The sequence below is a fragment of the Chlamydotis macqueenii genome, chromosome 6 (genome assembly GCF_036417535.1).
Source record: "Chlamydotis macqueenii isolate bChlMac1 chromosome 6, bChlMac1.mat, whole genome shotgun sequence".
Taxonomy (NCBI): domain Eukaryota; kingdom Metazoa; phylum Chordata; class Aves; order Otidiformes; family Otididae; genus Chlamydotis; species Chlamydotis macqueenii.
The window spans coordinates 31,158,559-31,181,367 of record NC_141561.1 but is presented as its reverse complement, the minus strand read 5'-3'; the positions used below and the strand labels follow the sequence as shown (position 1 = coordinate 31,181,367).

Below are 22,809 nucleotides of genomic sequence, written 5' to 3'. Positions count from 1 at the left end.
GTGAACCTGTTTTTGCTTTTGCATTGAACCAACTCTGCACAAACCTGCTGAAATTTTTTTTTTTTGGGTGCCATTGCTGTTGAAGCATATAAAAAGGAAATGGCGAAGGTAATGGAACATGTCTGTGTACCTTTTCTGGTATTGCATGAACAAGAAGATGCAAATAAAAACCAAAAATTGCATTCAAACTTTTAAGTACAAAACCAACATTTGGTAGTATCCAAACTGAACTGTCTTTACATCTTGCTTAATTATTCTGGAACTTATGAACAAAGGATATGCTTTAGGATAAGAGGTTTCAAGTCCATTTCTCATGCCTGCCCTCAGATCATGTTTATGGGCAGAAATGAAAAGGATTATCTTCAGATACATAGCCTCTTTTTCTGAAGATATGTCAAGCAGTCTAGTTGAAAAAGCATTCAGGAATGGTGTGCAGTGACTTTTTTGCACTTGCAAAGAAATGTGGCGTATTGACAAGACAACTGTTTGACTTATTTTTACTGTGTGCTGATATAATTCTGTCATGAAGATGTGATTCGTGAAACATGTAGGTTTGATACAGAGTTAGCGCAATCTCTGAAAACAGAGGAGTGGTTTTGTGGCTCAATATAGCAGCGTGTCAGCAGCCTTCACGGTTCCTCAGCCCTCCACTTCCTGCACAATGATGGGTGAGCTCCGAGATCAGCAAAGATCTTTTAAGGTTCAGTGAATGCGGTCGATCTGTGTTTACGCATTCCATTGACTCAGCAAGAGCTGGGGACGTGTCATCAGCTCTGTGCTTCCTGCAAAGCCAAGCAGCTGAACTTCTGCCTAAGTGAGTGTTACTCTGGAGTTGCATCAGTTGCTTCAGTGGTTGATATATACATACCTGTATCCCTGTATACAATACATATGACATCTGTACTTCAGCTTTTCTGCAATTGGATGCAAGGAAAACCTTCTTCATACCCAGTCTTGTATGTTCTCCTGCTTGGATTTCAAAATTCAATTTCAAGCCCTGTGTTTTCAGGCAGCAGAGAAAGAGAAAACTCTCCGAGTTTAGCATTAAAGTACCCAGAGTGAAGGTGTGCCACCTCAAGTAAGCTATAAACCCTGGAAGGTAACAGCCCAGCTCAGTGAAGACTCTAAAAATGCTCTTCCCTTTGGTTTTTCACAGGTTTAGTTATTTCCCTTCTACCACTTCTGATAGCTGTGTTGACCCTGAAAGCACAGGTTATATTTAGAACCCTTCCAAATTTATCCTTTGTAATTTTATATTCTGGCTAATTTCTGGATGGTGTATTTTTTGTAGTTTCATACACTTTTCTAATGTTACATGTGAGTTTATTCTGGGGCGTGTTGTCACTGATAGAATAAAATCATGTTTTCTGTCAGGGTTTAGGAAGGAACCGATGATTGAGGTTGGGTTGTGCCAGCCTTTTAACACAGAAACAGCACAGCTGAAATCTGCCCATGTTGGTACAGTGATGCACAGCACTCACTGAATGATCCCACCCCGCTTGGAGCACTTAGAGCAGTGTTTGCACTTTCAGATACCAGCAAATGGTTACAGGCTGAAGCATTCATTTTTCATGAGGGCAATAATTCTATTTTGGTTTATTGAGCTACAATAGTGTGCTTTGATCAACAGAGAACATTCAGCAATTACGCAGTATCTGACATGCCTCAATTTACCTAGTAGCTGAAGAACTCATTGACAGATAGTTTACTTGGCTTTGGAAAATGAGTTAGAAATGTATTATTTTCCAAAGTACATAGTGTAAAAATGTTTGCCACTTTATTCCATACAAAGAGTTGATAATTTTTCATCTCTCAGTTAATAATGATTCCAGTTGAAAACATTGCGTGGAAAGAAACTTCGATTCATTTTGTTTATGTGTAGACAGGAGGAGGAAAATATTTTACATATGTTTCAGTATTGATTCAAGGTCGGAAAACAGCAGAAACAAAACCCACTGAAACTAATGTGCTACGAAGTTTACTGTCTATGGTAGTTCTAATAGATTTTTTTTTTTTAATTTACCTGTAAATCATATGGTGCTACTAGTGTTTTATACTTTATTCTTGACTCCAAATATACCTTAAAAGAATGTAGCCTGTAAATGTGGTATAATTAAGAGTGAGATTTCCACGAACCTCAGACATTGCTCCTGTGGGCTAGACTGTGCTTTCATTACATCCCGGTAAGTAAAGAACAGTTGCTTTGTGTGAACTAAGAGAACTTCATCCGATACAGATGAACAGTAGCATTAGGGTATTCATGTTTCCTGCTGCCCTCCTTGCTGAACTACAAGACTGAAGCGTGTGCATACCATTCAGTATATACAAATATGTCATCCAGACTCTTTTCTATGTTTTCTATATTTTTGCTTTAAGAAGCATGATAATAGTGTTAGAAACTGCACTGGAAGATGATGTATGCAGTAAATTGAGCTGTTGTGCAATTACATAAGGTAGTTCAGATGAAAGAGTCGCTATGTTCTGCATCTGAGAGAGGAGACTTAATTAAGACAGACAAATTCTCCTGGGTACAACAAAGCAGTTCTCTGGATACAGCCCTGATTATACTGTAATTCTTTTAAATGCATTACTGAAATCTTCATTATTATAATTAAACAGATATAAAATATGTCTGACCTTCATTGCATACAGCTTTGCTTTAGGGTTAATACTGGAAATTTCATTAAGAGCTCTGAAATTGAAAGCTGACAGACAAAGCAAATTAATTCTATAATTTTCTGAAAACGATATAATTTTTTAATTACTGTCCTTTTTGATCTTCCATTAGGAGACAGACACATTAACAAAAATAGCAAAATGGCATATTTACAGCAATATGATTTTCCTGCAGCCACCAGCTAGAAAAAAAACCGCACGCTGTCATCTGTAAAACGCTCAAAAGTTGGCTTCTCCCAAGTCTGCTGGATTTGGAGCGGTCCAGCCTGAGAATGAGTGCGTGTCCCCTGCTCCCCCGGGCGTGGGACACTCGCTGCTGCCAGCTCCCTGCCAGGGCACTTCCTTGCCACCTCCAGGTCTCTCTTTTTTTTTTTTTCCTGAGGAGTTAGCAAGTCCTGCAGCTCAATGGAGGTGTATTCTTTTACCCTTCCTTTACCTTGGAGCCATGTGCTGGGCAGTGTTCGTTTCTCGTACATCCGCCTAAAGGAACTGATGAAAAATAGCAAGAAAGAAGAAAAGAGGAAGCTAATGCTTTTAGAGCAAGAAAAAGACTTTTCCTTAAATTTTATCTTTTCAGCATATCTGCTTATATAAAAACCACACTAATAAACTTAGAATCTGTGTTTCCCTGGTGGGAGGGATTAGCTCTAAAAGTCTTGAAAAGCCAGAGCACTGATGTTTAAAAAGGACTTGAGGAGATGCTCAATGAACAAAAATGCAGAGGCACACCTTTTATGCTGAATAACAAACGAACAGTGTGACTGTGGGGACTAAATGTGTGTATAAGTGTTTGTAAGATTAAAGCTAAACATGAGCAACTGCTATATCACGGTTGTTGCAAATCATGATCTATTTTAAAAGGCCCACTGAATGGACTGTGAGTTCTGAGCTGATTTTTGTCCATGGAAAAGTGGTTCCTAGTGGTTAGTAGCATTTTCCTGAGAATCTCTTTCCTTTGGGTTTTTATACTTCTTGTCAATAGCTTCCATCCTTGTTGCGACTCTGAAGGAATGTAGAACATGTCGTGTTTGCTTGGCACGCATGGCTTCTGCTTAATTCTCTGCAGCATAATTACGAGTCACAGATTTTTGTCCCAGCTTTTGAGCCATAGCTCATTTACACCACGCGGCCCCCACTGTTTGTGCACGCTTGCAAAACTAAACATTGCTAGTATTTAGCAGATGTCCTCAAGGTCCTTCCTGAATCCTTCCTGAATTGCTCTGGGGACCATGCCTCTTGGTGTGAATGGCAACCGTGCAAGACGATAAGGGAAGCAATGGGGCCTGTGGCTTTCCATCTTCAAAAGGCAGATACAAAACTTGGACTTCCCAAAACAAAAAGCCTCTCAAAACCACTGGCCCACCTGCTCCCATCGCTGCTGCTAGATGCCCTGTTTTCTGCCCTGCGTATCACTCCCAGGCAAGGGGAAGGATGGGGACCCTTGCAGAGACTGCCTTGTCTCGAAGGTGCTGAGATTTGTGCTTCAGACGCATTTTTGAGTCTTAATTGTGAGTCCAAATCCAGAGCAGATTGTGTTTCCTAAGGGGTCTTCTTGGGCTCATGAGCAGATCTAGAAGCCAGGGGGTTCCCACTTTTCTGGTTGCAAACCCAACATTTTTATTCATGCTCAACATTTGCTAAACATTGCAAGTATGCAGAACTATTGGTGATTTGAGGTGTTATTTTTTTTTTCTCATAAGTTATGTTGCAGTTACAGTATAATTGTACTGTGGTTAGATTATTTTTTTTAATACCCCTATTGCCACTAATTCATAATGTTTAAATATTAGCTGGATGGAAGCAATTATGCCAGGTTGATGATATACTTAAACCATAAAAATGCATGTGCTGTGTGAAACCCAAGGGACCATAATATTCAGGCATGTAGCTAATTTACTTGTGAGAAAAAGGAATTGTAATTATTTAGCAAAATGTATGACTAGAATAAAATTACATTACAATTGCAGTCCTATATTCATTAAAAAAAGCCGAATGACCAACTTTTCTCTCCCGAAGACTTGAGCTCTGGGAAGTAGGGGAGAGCTCTGCCTTTGAAGGTGGATAGTTTTGAAGAAATGTGATAAAAACTGTAGTACATCACCATAGCAGATCAGTTATTCTTTAAATAAATTGCATGTTTGTGATGCTGCAGTTTGCTGTGAAAGCTTATCAAAGCGCTTGTGACCTGCATAATTTACTCCTGATTTTGATGAGTAATGCAAACATTCAGTGTCTGCATTGGTAAAAATTTGGAATATGCCTACTGATTAGGTTTACATAATACGATTTAATGAGGCTACCACAGATGTCTCTTGAGTACTTTTTTCCTTTGTATTAATGGGGAAATCTGTATTTTGTTTTCAAGGGAGATGTTTAGCGTGTTATGCTGTCACTAGGCAGACCATTTAAATAATTGTTGCACTTGTATGTTGGTGTTAGCCCTGTCAGCTCCTTTACCAGCGGAGCAGCATGTTTCATGGCTTGACACAGTCTGCTCTTGTGTCAGCAGGCATATTTATACCTACAACCTAGCTTTTCAGCCTGAGAATGTTGAAGGTCACTGTATTGTATGCACTGTGCATGTAATTGTAAAGCTAAAATACTGTAGATGGGAATAAAATACTTCAGAAACTTTGGAGTGTGTGTACACCTGCAAACATGCCTCGATACCCATGTGTATGCTCTGTAGAGGAGGAATTGGAAAGTTTTCCCTAAGCCTGGTTTTGTGATGAAGCTTGTTGACAAGGGATAGTAAAGCACAAACAGGACAACCCAAGTCCATGGGTGTGCCACAAGCGCGGGGAGGTGGACCACGCACACACCCTCGCCAGGCGAGCTGGGGAGCGCTGGGGCTGCCGCAGGGATCTGTCTGCCGGGTTCCCATGGAGGTGGTGCGTGTACCCCCATGGAGAGCCTGCACACCAGCTGTACAAACTCCTACACCTCGCCTCGAGGACGCTCTCCTGAATTGATGAACGATTTCCTTGAAGGAGCTAATGCATTTGTCGGGTATGCTGAAAGCTGCTTTTCTCTCTCACAGAAAACTGGGGCCTTTAGACTTGAGGCAAAATTTCACTCCCAAGGGCGTTACAGACCAGCTAAAACAATACTGTTAGCTTGTCAACATAGTTCATATTTGGCTTTATGTATTCTGTCTCAACCTATTTAATAGTTCAATTATGAGTGACAATCAGAATTTTAAAAAATATTCCTACCAAAACAGTTTTATTACCTTTTTCAATTGATTTTTGGAACTTAATTGCTAAATTTAAGGATTGGGGTTTATCTGAATCAGCATAAATGTGATTAATGAAGAAATAATTTAAGTTGATTAAAAAGGGCTTAAAATAATGTGATTAGACTATGGAGATTTGGGTGGCTTATTGGATTACACATTTTATTCCTGGAGGATTGTTGTAAGATTCAGAATGAAATTAAATTGGTCATCCTATTTTGGACCACCAGTGCCTCATAATCTCCAGTGCCATGACACAAGACAGCATAGTCACGTTCTATGGTTTTCTCTGGAAAAATACAGGATCAAATTTTTGAGCCTGTACCTAAATAACCAGGCCAGAAGACACCACTGAAATCTGGTCTGCTCTCCATTATATATATATATATATATATATATATGACTTAAACGAAATCACGTTTGATCTCATGAGACATCCATTTGGAAGGAGTGCATCCATTTGGTGCTGATGAATGCCTTTTCAGTGAGGAGACTCTTCTGCTGTCCTTGGGAGTTGTGACCTTCATCAGCTACCCTCACTTTGGCTTTTAAAGTGGGGGGTTTTTTTGGGGTTTTGGTTTTGTAGGTTTTTTTTAAGTCTAGGTTTTCCTTCAAGTGTGTCAACTTCTAGATATTGAAAGGATGTATCCCATGACACTACTGATCTTTATGTAATCATCTATAATCTGTGACAGTGTCAGTCTACATCTTGAGTTTCTACAGGGTCAATAAGGTAACTTAATTTGAAGGACTTCTTAAAATAAATTTATTCGCTCTTTAATTAAACTACTAAGTTGGAACCATTACATTTTGAATAGAATGCCCAGATATGCCTTTATTTTAGGACATAAGAAGCATCCTTTAAAGTTATTCCTCACATTAATTTGGGCTTCTGCAATTTCTTGTGACCAGACAGTATGTGTATTGAACTAAAAGAATCTGAAATCTTTTACTCACACATGTTTTCCAAAATCTTCCTGATTCTTGTGGCTTTTGTGAACTCTTTCCAGTTTTCAGGTAATTTCTAAGCGGAGGATATCATATGATGGACAAATACAAAGATATTAGAACTTCTCTATCCCTAGCAGATATTATCTTTTTACATATATATATATACGTGTACCATTGCAATCATCTTGTTACATTCTGTGCTGATCATCTGTGATGACGAAGTGGAGATTTTTTCCAGAATTACCGTTTCCTGGATCACAATCCTGTAAATAAGGCCTGCCCCTTATGTTTCTAGATTTATGACCTCACATTTTGGTCCTTATGGGAACATGGGTTTCTTTGTTTATGCCTTGCTTGTCAAGCAGTGTTTTGACTTCTCATCACTGAGCCATATTCTTTGTTATTCCTAGCTGATCAAATCTTGGCTTTGTATCATCTCCAGACTCCATGTATATTGATTTTATGCTTTCTTCCAGGTCACTCTAAAAACAATAAGTAGCATTGGCCTAGAACAGGTCCCTGCAGGATCCCATTTGAAGCATATCTATGTGATGAGTATTTCACATTTACTGTTGCATTTGAGAAAATCATTTATCTCATGTTCGATCCGTTTAATGTCTTCTGAGTTTCTTTTTATTGCTGTATCTTCTTAATCAAAATGTCATTCAGTACCAAGTCAAATGCATTGCAGAAACCATAATATATGACAGAGTCTAAGTGTATTGCAATTACTTTATTACATGTATCAACCAAACTTCTTATCTTATAAAAGAGATAACAGGTTAGTCTGACAAGCTCTGTTTTCCATAATGTTGGAAATAGTTAATGCTAATCATGTTTTTATTCTTTTTTTTAATCAAATCTTTTTCAGTTCTTCCATTACTTTGACAATGAAAAATATCCACTCAGATACGTTGCAAATCCAGCATTCACAGGTGTAATGAGGGGGAGTATCAGTTGGGCAAGTTTTTGTTTAGCCAAGTCTTTTAAAACTCATTTGACTTTTTCTTCTGAGTTATTACTGGAGTTCTCTTACTGTCATTTAGTGGATAATGTACCTTTTGTACTACTAACACCACCAGTGCTCCTGCTCAGTGATAGACTGCTGGTGGGATTCTGCCTCTTGCTAATATTTTTCAAATGAACTCCCTGGACCTTCTCTGCTATAATTGCCACCTGCCCCCAAACCCTTCTCCTGCTTGTATCAACTCCTCTGGTTGCTGTATCCTCCTTTGTTTTCTTCCTTTATTAATTTCTTAATTTTTCTTATTTTACTTTATAAGCCACACCAACAACTTCTCTTATTTTCAGTTTGCAATGTATTGCTTTCTTGTAGCTGTTTTTTCTTTCCTGTTTAAGAGACATTTTTAACCAGGATAACCACCTTTCTGGCTTGTCTGGCTCAGGTAGTGTTTTCCATGGATTGATTGAAGGAAGTCTAGATTATTTACCTACAAGTCATCCTCTTGTGTCATGTTTTAAGGAAGACTTCCCACAGATGCAATGGAGATCTCTTTAAAATAAACTTAAAAAAAAAAAAAAAATCTTTCAATTTCAACTAGGTCAGATTCTTGCAATTCACTCTCAGTGAAAGTCCTTAATTTTAGTTGGTTGGTTGGGTTTTTTTTTCCCTCTGAACAAGGGATGTAAAAAAGGTCTTTCTGTGATTTGATGTCCATATCTGAATAACTAATTTCTTCAAAATGTGCTGTTTTGAAGAGATGCAGAAGTAAACAAAATCATTGCAATTGACAGCCTGCGGGAAGGTGTTGAGCATAGTGTGTTGTGTTCACATTTGGATTTTTACATCACAAGATGTAGTGTGTGACGCTGTTCTCTCAAGTGCCCAGGTAACATGGAAGTAAAAAGCTCATCTTCTCTAGTTTCAAAGGCTTCAAGCCCTGCAGGTTCTTTCTGTTTTGACTGCTAGCACTCTTTGAGTCTTGTGGATAGCAAGGGTTACTGCCACAGTTTATTCTGCGTGTGTCTGCAACCAGGGGCTCCCAGGATCGCGGTCTGTGCAGTCCCACCAGGACTTGGGCACTATGATGGGGGGTGGCCATGGCAGCACGCACAGTAAGTTCTGGCTTCCCTGCTGGCAGGACCACGGGTGAGGACCTTGAAGCTGGGTCAGGTATCTCTGTGTTAGCTGGCAGGTGTAGGTGTGACTGCACCTACCCATGATAACGTACAGAGTAGCTTCTAAATCTTGTTTCAACTTGGGACAGTGGGAAGTTGTTCTGGTTTCTGTGCTTTGAAAGGACACTGTGGTAGTGTCCTCTGTGATCACTGCAGAACTGACATTTCTCTGACTAGCAAAAGAGATGAACATTAGCGCTGTGCTGAGATCTGCAGATATTGCAGTGCTCGTTTTCCTGTTCCCTGGGGCCACAGCAACCCTTATGTCAGGGTAATGCTGTAACTTTCCGTGAGCCTGCAGAGTGTTTGACAGCAATATTTTTGAGTCCTCCTGGTCATGGCGCTCTGAGCTGTTGGGAAGATGCTTTGGTGTTTGCCCACTCTTGATCTTGGATCTTCATTGTTTCTGTTGCAGGTTCAGGCTGCTTACATGCCCTGTGCATTTGTAATGCTTTGGCTCCATGTCTGTATGAAGAGTGGATGTTTATTTTTTAAATGCAAGGGCTGTGTATTTTGAAATGCAGTGTTTATTATACCTGTAGAAAGAATAATCCAGCTGCTGGTTTAGGTTACCCAGGTGCACGAATGAATGGGATTCACATTCCTTGCAATGCAGCCCCACGAATCTGTCGACAGAAAAAGTATCACTAAGCATTAGGGAACATCCCCTTACTCAGTTTTACAAATACACCTCAGAGCAGGGCTCCCTCTCGGTGCACCTTGTTAAATCAGATGGCCTCAGCAGTGGCCAGAAGCATGGCTTCCACTCTGTCCCTTCTGTGAGGTATCTGGCCATTCTCTTCAGTTGTAGCTCTTTCTACCGTGATCCAAGTTTCAGTTAGTACAAGGCCTCATTGCTGCAGTCACCTCTGTAAACCTGAAATCAATCCAGAAGTTTTAAGTATATATAAATGGGGGAGGGTCATGTTGCCTAAACTCCACTAGTTACTCTTGGTGGTGGCTTGTCTCTAGATTGGGTTTAAGGCGCGGAGAGGCTCTATTTTGCTGTGCCATCTAGTAAGAGTGGTGATCAGCTCAAATACTCAAAAAGGGTACTTAATAAGGACCCCTGGTTTGGTTACTCATCTCTCCTCCCTGGTCAGAGACAGCGCTGATCTATTGGACTCTGGCACAGACTGCTGAGTACAGCTCACTTATCTGCAGATGGGGTTGATAGGAGCTGGGGTCTGCTTTACGTGCAGGGAGGAGCTCTGTAAGGCAGGCCTGTGATTGCTATAGAGTTAGCTGTTTTAAGCAGATGCGTCTTGTAATTTTTGCCTCAGACGCATTCAGAGGAGACTCTGTAAAAGAACAAGGGTTTGTAGGATGGAGGTCTCCTGGGAATGCTGCAGCCGAGATCTCATTTTCCCAGGGCTTGCTGCTACTGCTTCAAGTTGAAGACACAAAGTGTCTTTTTGTCTTTCTCAGGTTCATATTCCCTTAGAGCATGGGGATAAATTCAGTCCATGTTGAAGGTGCCCTCAGGGACTCATAAGCATTACAGCCTGCGAGCAACCCAAGTACTTGGAAATAACAGCACTTGGGAGTGGCAGTGGTTGGAGACATGATGTTCAGCAGGCTGTGTTAGCCCCTTCCAAACAAAAAGCCTCCTCCCAGCTGAAGCAGATCTGGTACTTGGGGTGTCATAAGCAAAGGTTTTGTTCCACAAGGAGAATGAAGAGGACCCATGGAAAATCTGCGTCAGATAGGATTATTCCATTGGGTCATATGGAGGCATCGTGTGTATGTAATGAAGTGTCATACAAGAATTAATTTCTCACTGCTTAATGCATCAAGTGATAGCCATTTGCACCTTTATTTAAGGGATGTCCTTGTGGAAACCAGTTGGATGGTGAAGTGTAAAGAGAACTTCAGGAACAATTATGGCAGAAGGAGCCATGAAGTTGTAGCCTCATTACAGTCATTGAATGGTTATTCATGTTCTTGTGCTTTTGGAAGCTTGACTTTGGCTTCAAGGCCCTAATTATTAAAACAAGTTGAAGTAGTAACTTCAGTGTCATACCATGCCAGAAATAAATCCCTTCTTGTATTGCATGGATTTCATTTCCAAAAAGTGTTTCCAGGTGGAGTCTTTACGTGCTGTCGCTTTTCTTTTGCTCTCATTTGTTATTTAAATAGCAAAAGTAAATCTTCTTCGAGGTAAAATTGAATAAATTTGGCAATCCTAGTGTTTTAAGAAAGAAAAGAAGATAAAAAAAGCAAACACAACAAAGCATTCCTTGAACAGCAAATAATTTTGGTTCAGATGTTTCTCAAAGATCTCCTCCAGACATTCTTCTCTCTTCTCTCCAGCCTATGGTCCAGTATTTGAAAGGGAATTTTAGCAAGGGAGGGAAAGAAGGAAGCAGACAAGCCATTGTAATCTTGTCTCCTGTTGAACTTCTCCAGTGGGGACTATTCAGCATCCCAGAATAGTTAAGCTATTGTCTTCACTCTGTTTTCCTGCCGTTGAGGTGCCCCTTTTGGGGGGTAACATTTCCTCCCGTTTTGATGAGAAGCTGAGCGTACAGTCATTATTACAGCTCTTGGTGAGAGTCCACTACCCATACCTGATGCCTGGGTAACCCTGGGGAGTTGAGAAAAGCCCACTGTAAACACTGATGTTACTGTTCCCCGTGACACTTTTCTTTTCCCCTGTGCCTGAGATCCCTTAGTCATTGCTTTCTTGTGAATGATGATAGTGCTTAGGCTTCTGCATGGAGCTTGAGCTCGAGTTAGTGTTGGTTAGAGACAACTAGCTGGATTTGCAGACATGCCGGAGTGACCATTTTGGTATTTGGAAAATTGTTGGACAGTGTGTTCTGAAGCTATTTCTCATGTATCTGTCCATGTTGTGTTTTTGGTCTGCCTTAAATTTTCTGTTTATTCCATTACGTGTGTATCTCAGCTTTTAAGAGTCCATGTGTTAAACTTTGGATCCGGTCTTTATTCCACATGTGCTCAGATCCCTGAATTAGCAGGAATTTTGCCTTGAAGAGGCTACCGAGATCAATCCCACAGCATTAACATCTGCTCTCGCAATCTGTTGAGCTGTACGGTTAGCCCAAGTGCAACTGGAGGCATCCCCATGGCTGCCTGTGCCAGGGAAGAGGTGGTTTGGCTGTTCAGGCCCTGTGCAGAGGTAGCTGCTTTGTGCCGTGAGCTGTCAGCATGGATGAATTTTGAGTAGGTAACCTTATCGTTGTTGTCTTGTGAGTCGTCATAGTGGATATCTGATAGTTGCATCCTACAGGCCTTGCCAAGAAAGATTGGAGGAAGTTCAGCTCATTAATTTCTTGTGATAGTGGAAGCTGTGAGGAGAACCGATAAAATCTGCAAAATGGGCAATCCTGGGATGCGCTCTGAGGGTGACCAGAGCATGACTGAGATTCAAAGAAGAAATCTATTTGTCCTAGTAATGAATACTGGTGTCCAATGATCATTGCTACATGTAGTAATCACATACTAACACTGTGGGTTCAGGCTTTAAGTCACGTCTCTGACCAGATGGACTAAGCCTCACACGCGCATGAAATCTGGTTGCAGCCCTGGCCCCAGTGTTGGCCTTCTATGTTCTCTTGGGTAGTTTATATAAAACTTCCCTACTCTGACTTACTTTGTTATAGGAAAATTACACTAGCACGTCGTGCTTTGAGTGCTGCTAGTGACTCACTGACTTCTTTATTTAATGTTTAAAGGTACATTTTCCAACCATGGGTACTGTAAAGCTTTGAGATTTTCAGGGACTGAGATTCTGTCTGTGTATAACGGAAATATCTAGAAGCATCCCAAAAAACTTCACCCTGTAGAGATAATTAATTTCTCCTGGAAAAAAAAAAAAGTAAATCAGGTAATCACTTGGCCGATTAAGTGGCTCATCTGGACTTTCCAGAGTGGATAGCTTTTAGGATGCACCATTTATCACAATCTATTTGTGAAGACAGACTAAGCTGTCTGTTATTGATTTCTTAGTGCTAGGTTCATGGGAAATGGCAAAGACCAGAATAAAGCTTCTCTTTTAGCAGCGGTGATGCTCGCTGGTGAAAATGTGAATTGGTTTTTGGGGGAATGGCTCTTAACTGCACTTAACAAGTTTAGCTCTTAGCATTATTACTGAATTTCACATACTTTCACGGAAGCCCTGCAGCTCCTTTTGGGCTTTTGGTGCCTTAGTATAAGTGATGCTTTTTGCCCTTCTCCTCCTTAGCAGAATCCTGGATGGCTGTCAATGCTTTAGAGACCCTTCAGGTAGCTTAATGTCAGACAAATAATAATTCAGGAGCTTGACTTCATCTGCAGGGTTACTATACAGATTTTATTACTGCCCTGTTTCTTCAGCTCAACAATTTATGTCCTATAGTTTTGATAAAGGGGGTGGGATGAGGTGGAGAGCATGTTTATTCATATTTTTTTAATCTCACATATTTATTTCTATTAGCTTTTTGATTTAAACAGCAGAAGATTGAGTGGTCAAAGGTCAGGGTGGATGGGGTGGAGTTTTCCCACAACTGCTGATGGCTTACTGATCCTGCTGTTTACATATCCAGTCCCTCTGACGAGGATGATGTGTTCAACAGGAGAGCTTTTCCTATTTTGGGAGCGTGCTTAGACTGGAACTCTGAATCCCTCCATTAGAAACCTTCAGAAAACAGTTGTTTGTGATGTTAGAATGCAGTCAGGCCAGCACTCAGATCTGTCTCCAAAGTGTTAACTGATTTCAGAGCAACTGTGTGTCCGCTGAAAGCTAAGCACATGTTGAAGTGGTCTTGAGGTATTTTTGCATGATGGATATTATGCAGGCTCAGGAGCAGGGGATGGAGTCAGCCAGTTAGGTCACCTTACAGGAGTGCCAAAGAACAAAAGGAAAACGCAGTTTAAGTCACTTGGAAAGAAGTGTTATTTCAGCTGAGCCTATGGACTTAGGTTCCTAATTTTAGTTTAGCTGTTGTCTTTAAGTCTCTACCTTGATCCAGTTTTCCCATGTAAGTAGGGTTTTTCTTTTGTATGTGTATATTGCATGCAAAATGGTTTTATTTGTTTCCAGTAACAGTGTTTTGTATAGAGCTAGGTTATCTTTGGTGGAAAAAGCTGTAAGTTAGTTGCTTATTTTCACACTGATGCAGATTTTCTGTCAAATGTCATCCTCCATCCTGGAGGGAGGACACTGCTTGCATCTGCTCTCCAGTATGATCCCTTGGACCTGAAGGTGTGTGGCTTGACTAACCCTGGTGTCAGGATCTGGAGACACTTGCTCAAGCAATGTGACTGTGGCAGAGCAAAGGCCCGTGCTGGGCTTGTCAGGCTAAGACAGCATTTGAGCTTACAAAACACATGTTGAGTTTTTGCAACACTAGAATAAATACCTTCTTGATAATTATGAATGAAAATGGTCTCATTAAATCTAAATGAGCAGCTCTCACTTTGAAAGACTGAGTATGTTCCTATTCTGTAAAGACCAAGAAGGGAACAGCTGATGCAGTAATAAGCTCAGTTAGCAACTGCAGTTTTGCAGAGTTTGTGTGCATTTAACAGTAGATTGGGGGGATTGTTACTATCAGTTAAAATAATCCTATCAATGTCAATAATACTAAAATCTGGTTAATTTTAAGCAATTAACCGGTGGATTAGACTTGATTTTTATTCAATTGATTAAAAGATATGGGGAAATCCTACTCAGAGATGAAGAACTGCTGTTGTACAATTCTGATGTTCCCTATATACCACAAAGTACAAAAGTAACCATCACAAATAAAAGCAAGGAAAGAGGACACAGAGGATAACCTAATTCCCTCCGAATCCCTGAAAGGTTAACTCTGAATGTTAAAAAGCAACAAGGCCAATTAGGTTGTGGGTTTGTTATTTGTCGTTTGTTTGTTTTTTTTTTTTCCCCACCTTAATACCTGAAAAATAGCTGATTAATTCCCTGGCTTATTTCAAAAAGCATAGATATCTTGGAACTAAAAATAAATGGCTTTTATTTTTCTGCAGAAAGAAATTAGTTACATAACCATTCCCACCTCTCTAGCAAATATAAAATGGCAGACCTGTAGCTAAATCAGTTATGCTGCTCTGATGAGTTTTCCAGGTCTGGCCCTGAGGAACCACTCTCCTTCAAGGAATTAATCACTACAGAGTCAAAGACCATTAATACATCTTCCTATATAAGAAAAAGAATCTTAATTAATCATCAGTCTTAAATCTAAATATTGCTCCCATAAACCTAAAGAAGTAAGAAAGGACGGACTCTGCTGGTAATCGGCTGCATTCATTTATATTAATTAGCATCTATTGCTTGAATGACCATCTCTGGCCATAGCTGTGTATCAAAACACAGTATGTTAATGCAGGAACATTTTAGTGGAAAAGTGTAATTAAAAAAGTAATTGACCCAAGGCACTCACTTCATTGACTTTCTTCCTTTTTTTTTTTTTTTTTTAAGACCAATTCTCCTAATAAGTACTACAATAAATGGCTAGAGTAATTCTTGTCAGTAGAAGTTGCTGTATCAGTTTAATGAGAAAACTTTACCATGAGGAGTTTAGAGGTTTTGATTTTGTTCCCAGCAGATCCCATGCCTTTAAATCCAGTTATTGGGAGGCTGGGGTTTTGGAAATAATTTGGATGTTATTGAATGAAGTGAGCAAATGACAACAACAATTTTGTAGAAACATTTATACTGACTGATTTGCTGGAAGTATCTATACGGATGTGCAGACAATGAGCAGAGATGTTTGTACAAACACTGAGACTGATGCTCTGTGGCTGGGAGAGCTACACAGAGTCCTGCTCAGGCACAGGCAGCGTAGAGCAGCAGCAGGACAGAGAGGGGTGGATGGAGGGCACTGCCAGAGCAGGGGTTTTGCAGGGGAGTATGACTTGAGGAAGGGTGAATAATACAGCAGGATAAATGGGAGCTGCAGGGAACCAGGTCCTGGTATGGGGAAGGGTAGTCCAGCCTCCCAAGGTTTGGGAGTCAGGGGATTTGGTGTCTCAGAGCAGGTCCCCAGGGGCTCTCGGGAAGTTGGACTCTGGTGCACATCTCATGGCAGCGTGGTGGAGGGCTGTGTGCGGCGTCAACATTTCCTCACCTTGGGATGCCTCTTCTACTCAAAATCCAGGGAGCAAAAGTCCCTTCAACAGCAGAAGGCAGAGAACTGGGAAAGTATTGCTAGTGGCTAGGGAAATAGGAGGGAAAGCAATTTTAAGTGTTTCACTATTAATTACAACCTAGAATGATGTTTTAAAAATATTTTTGGTAGCTGATGGATAGTTTATATATTAATGGAGTAGATGGAAATCATGCAGAGAAAAAAAGATTTACAATTTATAATTATTGTGAAATGTTTTGAATAGATAATACATAGGAAAATATTTAAATTTAGTTGCAGCACTAAAATTACAGAAAGCTTTGCAGGCAGCTGGATTTACATTTAGCAGCAAGTAGGTAGTTGATACTGAAAAGACAGTCACAAGCGGCTGGTTAAATGTTTTCTCAAGAGAAGTTAAAATATATGCCCTAAAGAAAAAGGCTTAGAGTTTCTTGCCTAATTGTCCCTTTTCTCACAGAGCTTTGTGGTCCCAGTACAAGGAAACGACCAGACGACTTTTCAGAGGAAGTGGGGAGACAAGAGAGTGTGAAGTAGCTTAGGGCTGAGCAGAGGGGTACGTAGGGCTCCCACAAGAGCAGCCATGAGAGCCGTGTGGTTGTGCATGCAGCAGAGATAGGCTTCTCAGCCTAGTGAGAAGGCCATTTGCCAAAGGAAACTAAAACATACAAATAAGAAAGCCCAGACTCTCCTGGGTGTGTTTCTCAGGAGTCTGACTCATGACTGTTGTTTGCTTTTGTTTTAGTTTTGCTTGAGATGTCCAAGGTTGCAGAATAGAGGCAGAATTGAGGCAGGATACTCATCTGCTGAGCCCCAAGCTGTCACATGTGCGTCACAGGCATGCTGATTTGTCCCAGGCTCCCCTAGTAGTACTGCTTTGGAGACTTCTTCCCCTTCCCCTCCCACATAGGCTGAGACTCTTTTCTTATGCCTTTTTACCCCTAAGTTCTTCCTTTGTTCATCATATCTCTTAAATCCTGGTGAGATCCACTCCACTTCTGGTTATGCAGACCTTCGCCAGGTGCTGGAGCTTCCCCTGAAACCACACTTCCCATATATATATGTATCTGTTTTGAAAATGTACGCGCCACTACCAGATTCGCCTCCTTACAGCTGAGTTGCTGAGGAAGGCAGTTTAATAGCTGCAAATGTCACTCATGAAAACTTGGTATCTCTAATGCTGCAATGAGTCAAGCCACTGTTCAGCTCAGTATATTTTATAGCTCAGTAGGGAACTGAATTGTGGGAAGGGATAACATGTCGTGTTTTGAGGTTCACAAGAATGTGAATTATCTTTACATAAACATGTCTTCTCTATTATTTATGCACTTGTGGAATGGCCAAAGAAAACTTACTAATTCATTTTTTAATGTAATTATTCCACAGGATCCTTCAAACCAAAAATGTGGAAGAAAGAAAACGGTGTCCTTCAGCAGCATGCCATCAGAGAAGAAAATAAGCAGCGCCAGTGACTGTATCAGCTTTATGCAGGCTGGGTGTGAATTGAAGAAAGTTCGTCCAAATTCCCGGATTTATAACCGTTTTTTTACTCTGGATCCTGACCTGCAGGCTCTTCGTTGGGAGCCTTCCAAGAAGGACCTTGAAAAAGCCAAGCTTGATATTTCTGCTATAAAAGAAATCAGACTAGGGAAGAACACAGAAACGTTCAGGAATAACGGACTTGCAGACCAGATTTCTGAGGACTGTGCGCTGTCGGTAATTCATGGTGAGAACTATGAGTCCCTTGATTTGGTTGCCAATTCAGCTGATGTGGCCAATATTTGGGTGTCAGGATTAAGGTACTTGGTTTCTCGTAGCAAACAACCCTTGGATTTGATGGAAAGCAGCCATAATACCCCACGGTTTGCCTGGCTAAAAACTGTATTCGAAGCAGCGGATGTTGATGGCAATGGCATAATGTTAGAAGATACGTCTGTGGAGCTAATAAAGAAGCTTAACCCCACCTTAAAGGAATCAAAGATTAGATTAAAATTTAAGGAAATCCAGAAGAGCAAAGAGAAACTGACAACGCGAGTAACGAAAGAGGAATTTTGTGAAGCGTTCAGTGAACTTTGCACAAGACCTGAAGTTTATTTCTTACTTGTGCAAATATCTAAAAATAAAGAGTATCTAGATGCCAATGACCTCATGCTGTTTTTAGAGGCTGAGCAAGGAGTGACCCACATAACGGAAGAAATGTGTCTAGATATTATACGCAGATATGAGCTTTCTCAAGAAGGGCGGTTAAAAGGTTTTCTTGCAATTGATGGATTTACTCAATACTTGTTGTCCCCAGAATGTGATATATTTGACCCAGAGCACAAAAAAATTGTCCAAGACATGACACAGCCTTTGTCACATTACTACATCAATGCATCCCACAATACATACCTAATAGAAGACCAGCTCAGAGGGCCAGCTGATATCAATGGTTATGTCAGAGCTTTAAAGATGAGTTGTCGGAGTATTGAACTAGACGTCTGTGACGGCCCAGATAATGAACCCATTATTTGTAACCGTAACAACATGACATCGCCACTTGCCTTTCGAAGTGTTATTGAAGTAATAAACAAATTGGCCTTCTTTGCTTCAGAATACCCCCTTATTCTCTGCTTGGGGAACCACTGCTCAGTACAGCAGCAGAAGGTAGTGGTACAACACATGAAAAGGATCTTTGGAAAGAAACTATACACAGAGGCACCTTTATCCTCGGAAGTCTACCTCCCATCACCTGAGAAACTGAAAATGAAGATCATTGTGAAGGGAAAGAAGCTGCCCTGTGACCAGGATATATTAGAAGGAGAAGTCACAGATGAAGATGAAGAGGCTGAAATATCCCGGAGACTGTCAGAGGACTTCTCAAGGGAACCGAAGCTGATCTGGCTCTGCAGGGAATTGTCCGACTTAGTGTCCCTATGCAAATCTGTCCAATACAAAGACTTTGAGACATCCATGAAAGTTCAAAATTATTGGGAAATGTGCTCCTTCAGTGAGGCAGAAGCGAGTCGGATTGCAAATGAATACCCTGAAGATTTTGTTAACTACAACAAAAAATTTCTGTCCAGGGTGTACCCAAGTGCAATGAGGATAGACTCCAGTAACTTAAATCCTCAAGATTTTTGGAATTGTGGTTGCCAGATAGTGGCAATGAACTATCAGACCCCAGGGCCCATGATGGACCTACATACTGGCTGGTTTCTACAGAACGGGGGATGTGGGTACGTTCTCAGGCCTTCAGTGATGCGTGATGAAGTGTCTTACTTCAGCGCAAATACCAAGGGCATTGTTCCGGGGGTCTCTCCCCAAGTCCTCCATGTCAAAATAATCAGTGGTCAGAACTTTCCAAAGCCCAAGGGTGCATGTGCAAAAGGGGATGTCATAGACCCCTATGTCTGCATAGAAATACATGGGATTCCTGCAGACTGCACTGAACAAAGAACTAAAACTGTTCAGCAAAACAGTGATAACCCCATTTTTGATGAAAGCTTTGAGTTCCAGATCAACCTACCGGAGCTGGCCATGATCCGTTTTGTTGTTCTGGACGATGACTACATCGGGGATGAGTTCATAGGGCAGTACACCATCCCGCTAGAGTGCTTGCAGCCCGGATACAGGCACATACCGCTGCGTTCTTTTGTTGGTGATATTATGGAGCACGTTACCCTCTTTGTTCACATTGCAATAACCAACCGAAGCGGAGGCGGGAAGGCCCAAAAGCGCAGCCTCTCGGTCAGGATAGGAAAGAAAGCAAGGGAGTACACCATGCTGAGGAACACCGGTCTCAAGACTATTGATGACATCTTTAAGCTGGCAGTGCATCCGCTACGAGAGGCTACTGACATGAGAGAAAACATGCAGGTATGAGACGTCCGTCATGTGCGTTGATGTGTCCTGCATGTGGAAGTGAAGCTTCTTGGTGATAGGATTTGCTGGTGGTAGGGCAGTTTTGCTGAAGCTGGTGTAAGCTTGGTGTATCTTCACACCCACCGCTGTTTTCAGCCTTTACCTGGATATCGGAAGGCTGATAGTCACAGGTGTTAACTAACAGGCAAGTGTGGGATTAGACAGAAATGTTTCAAAAATCAGTATACCCTCTCCAAACACATGCTTTACTGGTTGATTTTGTCTGAGAAAGCAGAACTGAGGGTACATTTGTGTCCCCAGGCCTCAAAGACTTAATTTCCTCGCTGGTCCTGGAAAATGTCAGCAAGCTTTTGTTTTGCTAACTGAGTGAGGGTTACGCTCTTAATTTTCTTTGTCTGGGTGAGTATAAGAAACACTCAGTGGATGTGTCATTAAGGTCTTGTCTACACCAGGGAAACCCACTGTGCAAAGAGCTGCACGTTGCCCTGATTGTCTGTTGCCACCGTTTGCCCAAGGGCTGCAGATACTCAGCGCAGGCACAGAGGGCCACTTGGATTGCAATTTCCTCCCTGCTAAATAGCTGTGTTGTCCCAGCTGGCTGAGGGCTGGCACAGACACTGGCGCTGTGTCTTGGCTCAGAGGGTCTCCTGGCATCGTGCCCGCCTACGCATGCTGCTCCGAGAGCGGCTGGAGCCTGCTGCAGCCAGAGATTTTGGGGCTCAGGTGCACAGCAGTGTCACAACTGCCCAGGTTAGACCTTCGTGGTCGGCAGGAGGTGAAGGGGCAGCGAGGCCGAACAAGAACCAGCCTGCCCGCTCCCCTCCTCCACAGCAGGAGCAACTCTTGGTTCGGTGAGGGGCAGCTCAGTTCTGAGGTCCAGGCGCTGCCTAGAAACAAAACTGAGCAGCATTAAACAATGAGTTTTCTTTAATAAATAGCTGAAATCAGCCATAACGATCTCCTTGGTAAAGATACAGAAACAATTCATTTTTCTGTCTTGAAAACAGGAGAAAAACGCATAGCACTTCATTGACCCCGCTCTTCTGGACAGTCTAAAGCAAATTACATGTTGGCAGCTGGAAAAGTTTACAAAATGACATAAGTTTTAAATCACTCCCAAAGGAATAGTCTAAGCATATTTTTAAGAATGGGAAACTCTTCCCAGCCTTTCCTTTCCTGCAGGCCTTGAAAGTAACTAGTTTGAACCTCTGGCTCCATCCTTCTGTCTAGGTCAGGCTTATATACATGAACTTTATAAAAAAAATACTTTCTGAATCTGACTTGGAAACAGCATTAACATATTTTCCAAAAGAAGTTTCAGTACAAGATCTTGTCCTAGGGAATGCTTCGCAAAGACACAGTCGTTAGATTTAACTGCATGCTAATATATTTGATTAATGAGAAAAGCCTCTATTAATTAGCTGGGCGTTTTCTGATGACTGTTTTTCAGCAATATGTTGTGGGGGAACATTTGCAAGATATGAGTTGTTATAATACTGTCTGTCTTAGGTTTTGAGCATCTTGGTCACTCATCATGTGGCTCAAGAAGCTACATGATGAGGGCATTTCAGCTGTACCTTCACTGACTTGATAAATAAATAATCCTGGCATGTTAGTTTGGTTTGACCTGTATATCCAGTATTGATTTTCTTACATGTGACCTATGAAGGGGAAAGAGTGTTTGTATTTCTTTATGATATGGTAATGCAAGGCTGAAAACAAAGTGGTTTTCTTCCTGCTTGCCTTTCCCATGGGAAATATGAGGTCTGTCGAACTTGTTCTTGCTGTAGGATGATAATGACATAAGAACGAGGCGATTACAGCATCAAAAGCTATTGGAGTCTGAACAGTTGGGAAGAGAAATAGCATTTTAGGCCTGATGGTTTAATATGCTGAGGACCAGAGCTTGTCCCTGTTGGGGCTGGATTTGCAATGCAGAGTAGCTGCAGAGATGGCAGCTGGGATTCCTGGGCCTGGGGGAAAGCTGGAGCTGGCAGCAGGCTTGGGGAGCCGAGAGTGGGGCTGGCTGGGAATTCCTAAGTGTGCAGACACATTGGGGTCCATGGGGGTCCTGGGGATGGTGGGTTAGTGCTGCCCCACGTCACGGGGAGAAGCAGGCAGGCGCTGATGAGGTACTGGCAGGCAGGGGGGACAAAGTGGCAAGCAGCAATGTGTGCTCAAGTATTTCTTTTCCTCCCCCCAGAATGCCATGGTGTCTGTCAAGGAGCTGTGCGGGCTGCCGCCCATCGCGAGCCTGAAGCAGTGCATCCTGACCCTGTCCTCACGGCTCGTCAGCAGCGATAACGCACCCTCCGTTACTCTCTGCATAAAGGACACGTTTCCTTACCTGGAGCCCCTGGGGACCATGCCTGACGTGCAGAAGAAGGTCCTGGCGGCATATGACCTGGTAGGTGCTTACTGCTTCCTCTGCCTCTCCTCACCTGTGTGAAACTGGCAGGCCATACTCCCTGGCTTTCACGCACCCAAGCATTTCGGTTAAATGAATGAGGCTCCTCAAATGCCTGAGCTATGCAAAATTGTCTTGTAATCACCAAAATTGCCACACTGGGCTGTTCGTGGTTTGACTTGAGAGTTGGAAGGGAAGTTTTAAAATGCCTGGGTTTTGGATTTTTTTTGCATGGGGAAGGAGATGGCGGTATGGCACAGAAATTCTTACAAAAATGTAGAGAGATGAGCCAAAAGTCATTCCAGGTGAATGCTGCTGCTCCGGCTTGTATGATGCCATATGTCACTGCTGGGGGTGACTGAGCGACAGCTGTATGTGACTTCCAGCCGCAGAAGCTGCTGTCACTTTGTGCCTCTTGGGCTATTGAGCTG

The 22,809-nt window shown here is 41.8% G+C and overlaps 1 protein-coding gene across 1 annotated transcript in view; it reads left to right on the top strand.

Moving 5' to 3' along the window:
* PLCL1 (phospholipase C like 1 (inactive)) overlaps positions 1-22,809 on the top strand; it is a 202,119-nt gene that overhangs the window by 141,341 nt on the left and 37,969 nt on the right. The window contains exons 2-3 of the mRNA XM_086751488.1: positions 17,494-19,965; positions 22,175-22,378. Coding sequence (XP_086607614.1) covers positions 17,494-19,965; positions 22,175-22,378 — 2,676 coding nt within the window. The remainder of the gene's footprint in view (positions 1-17,493; positions 19,966-22,174; positions 22,379-22,809) is intronic.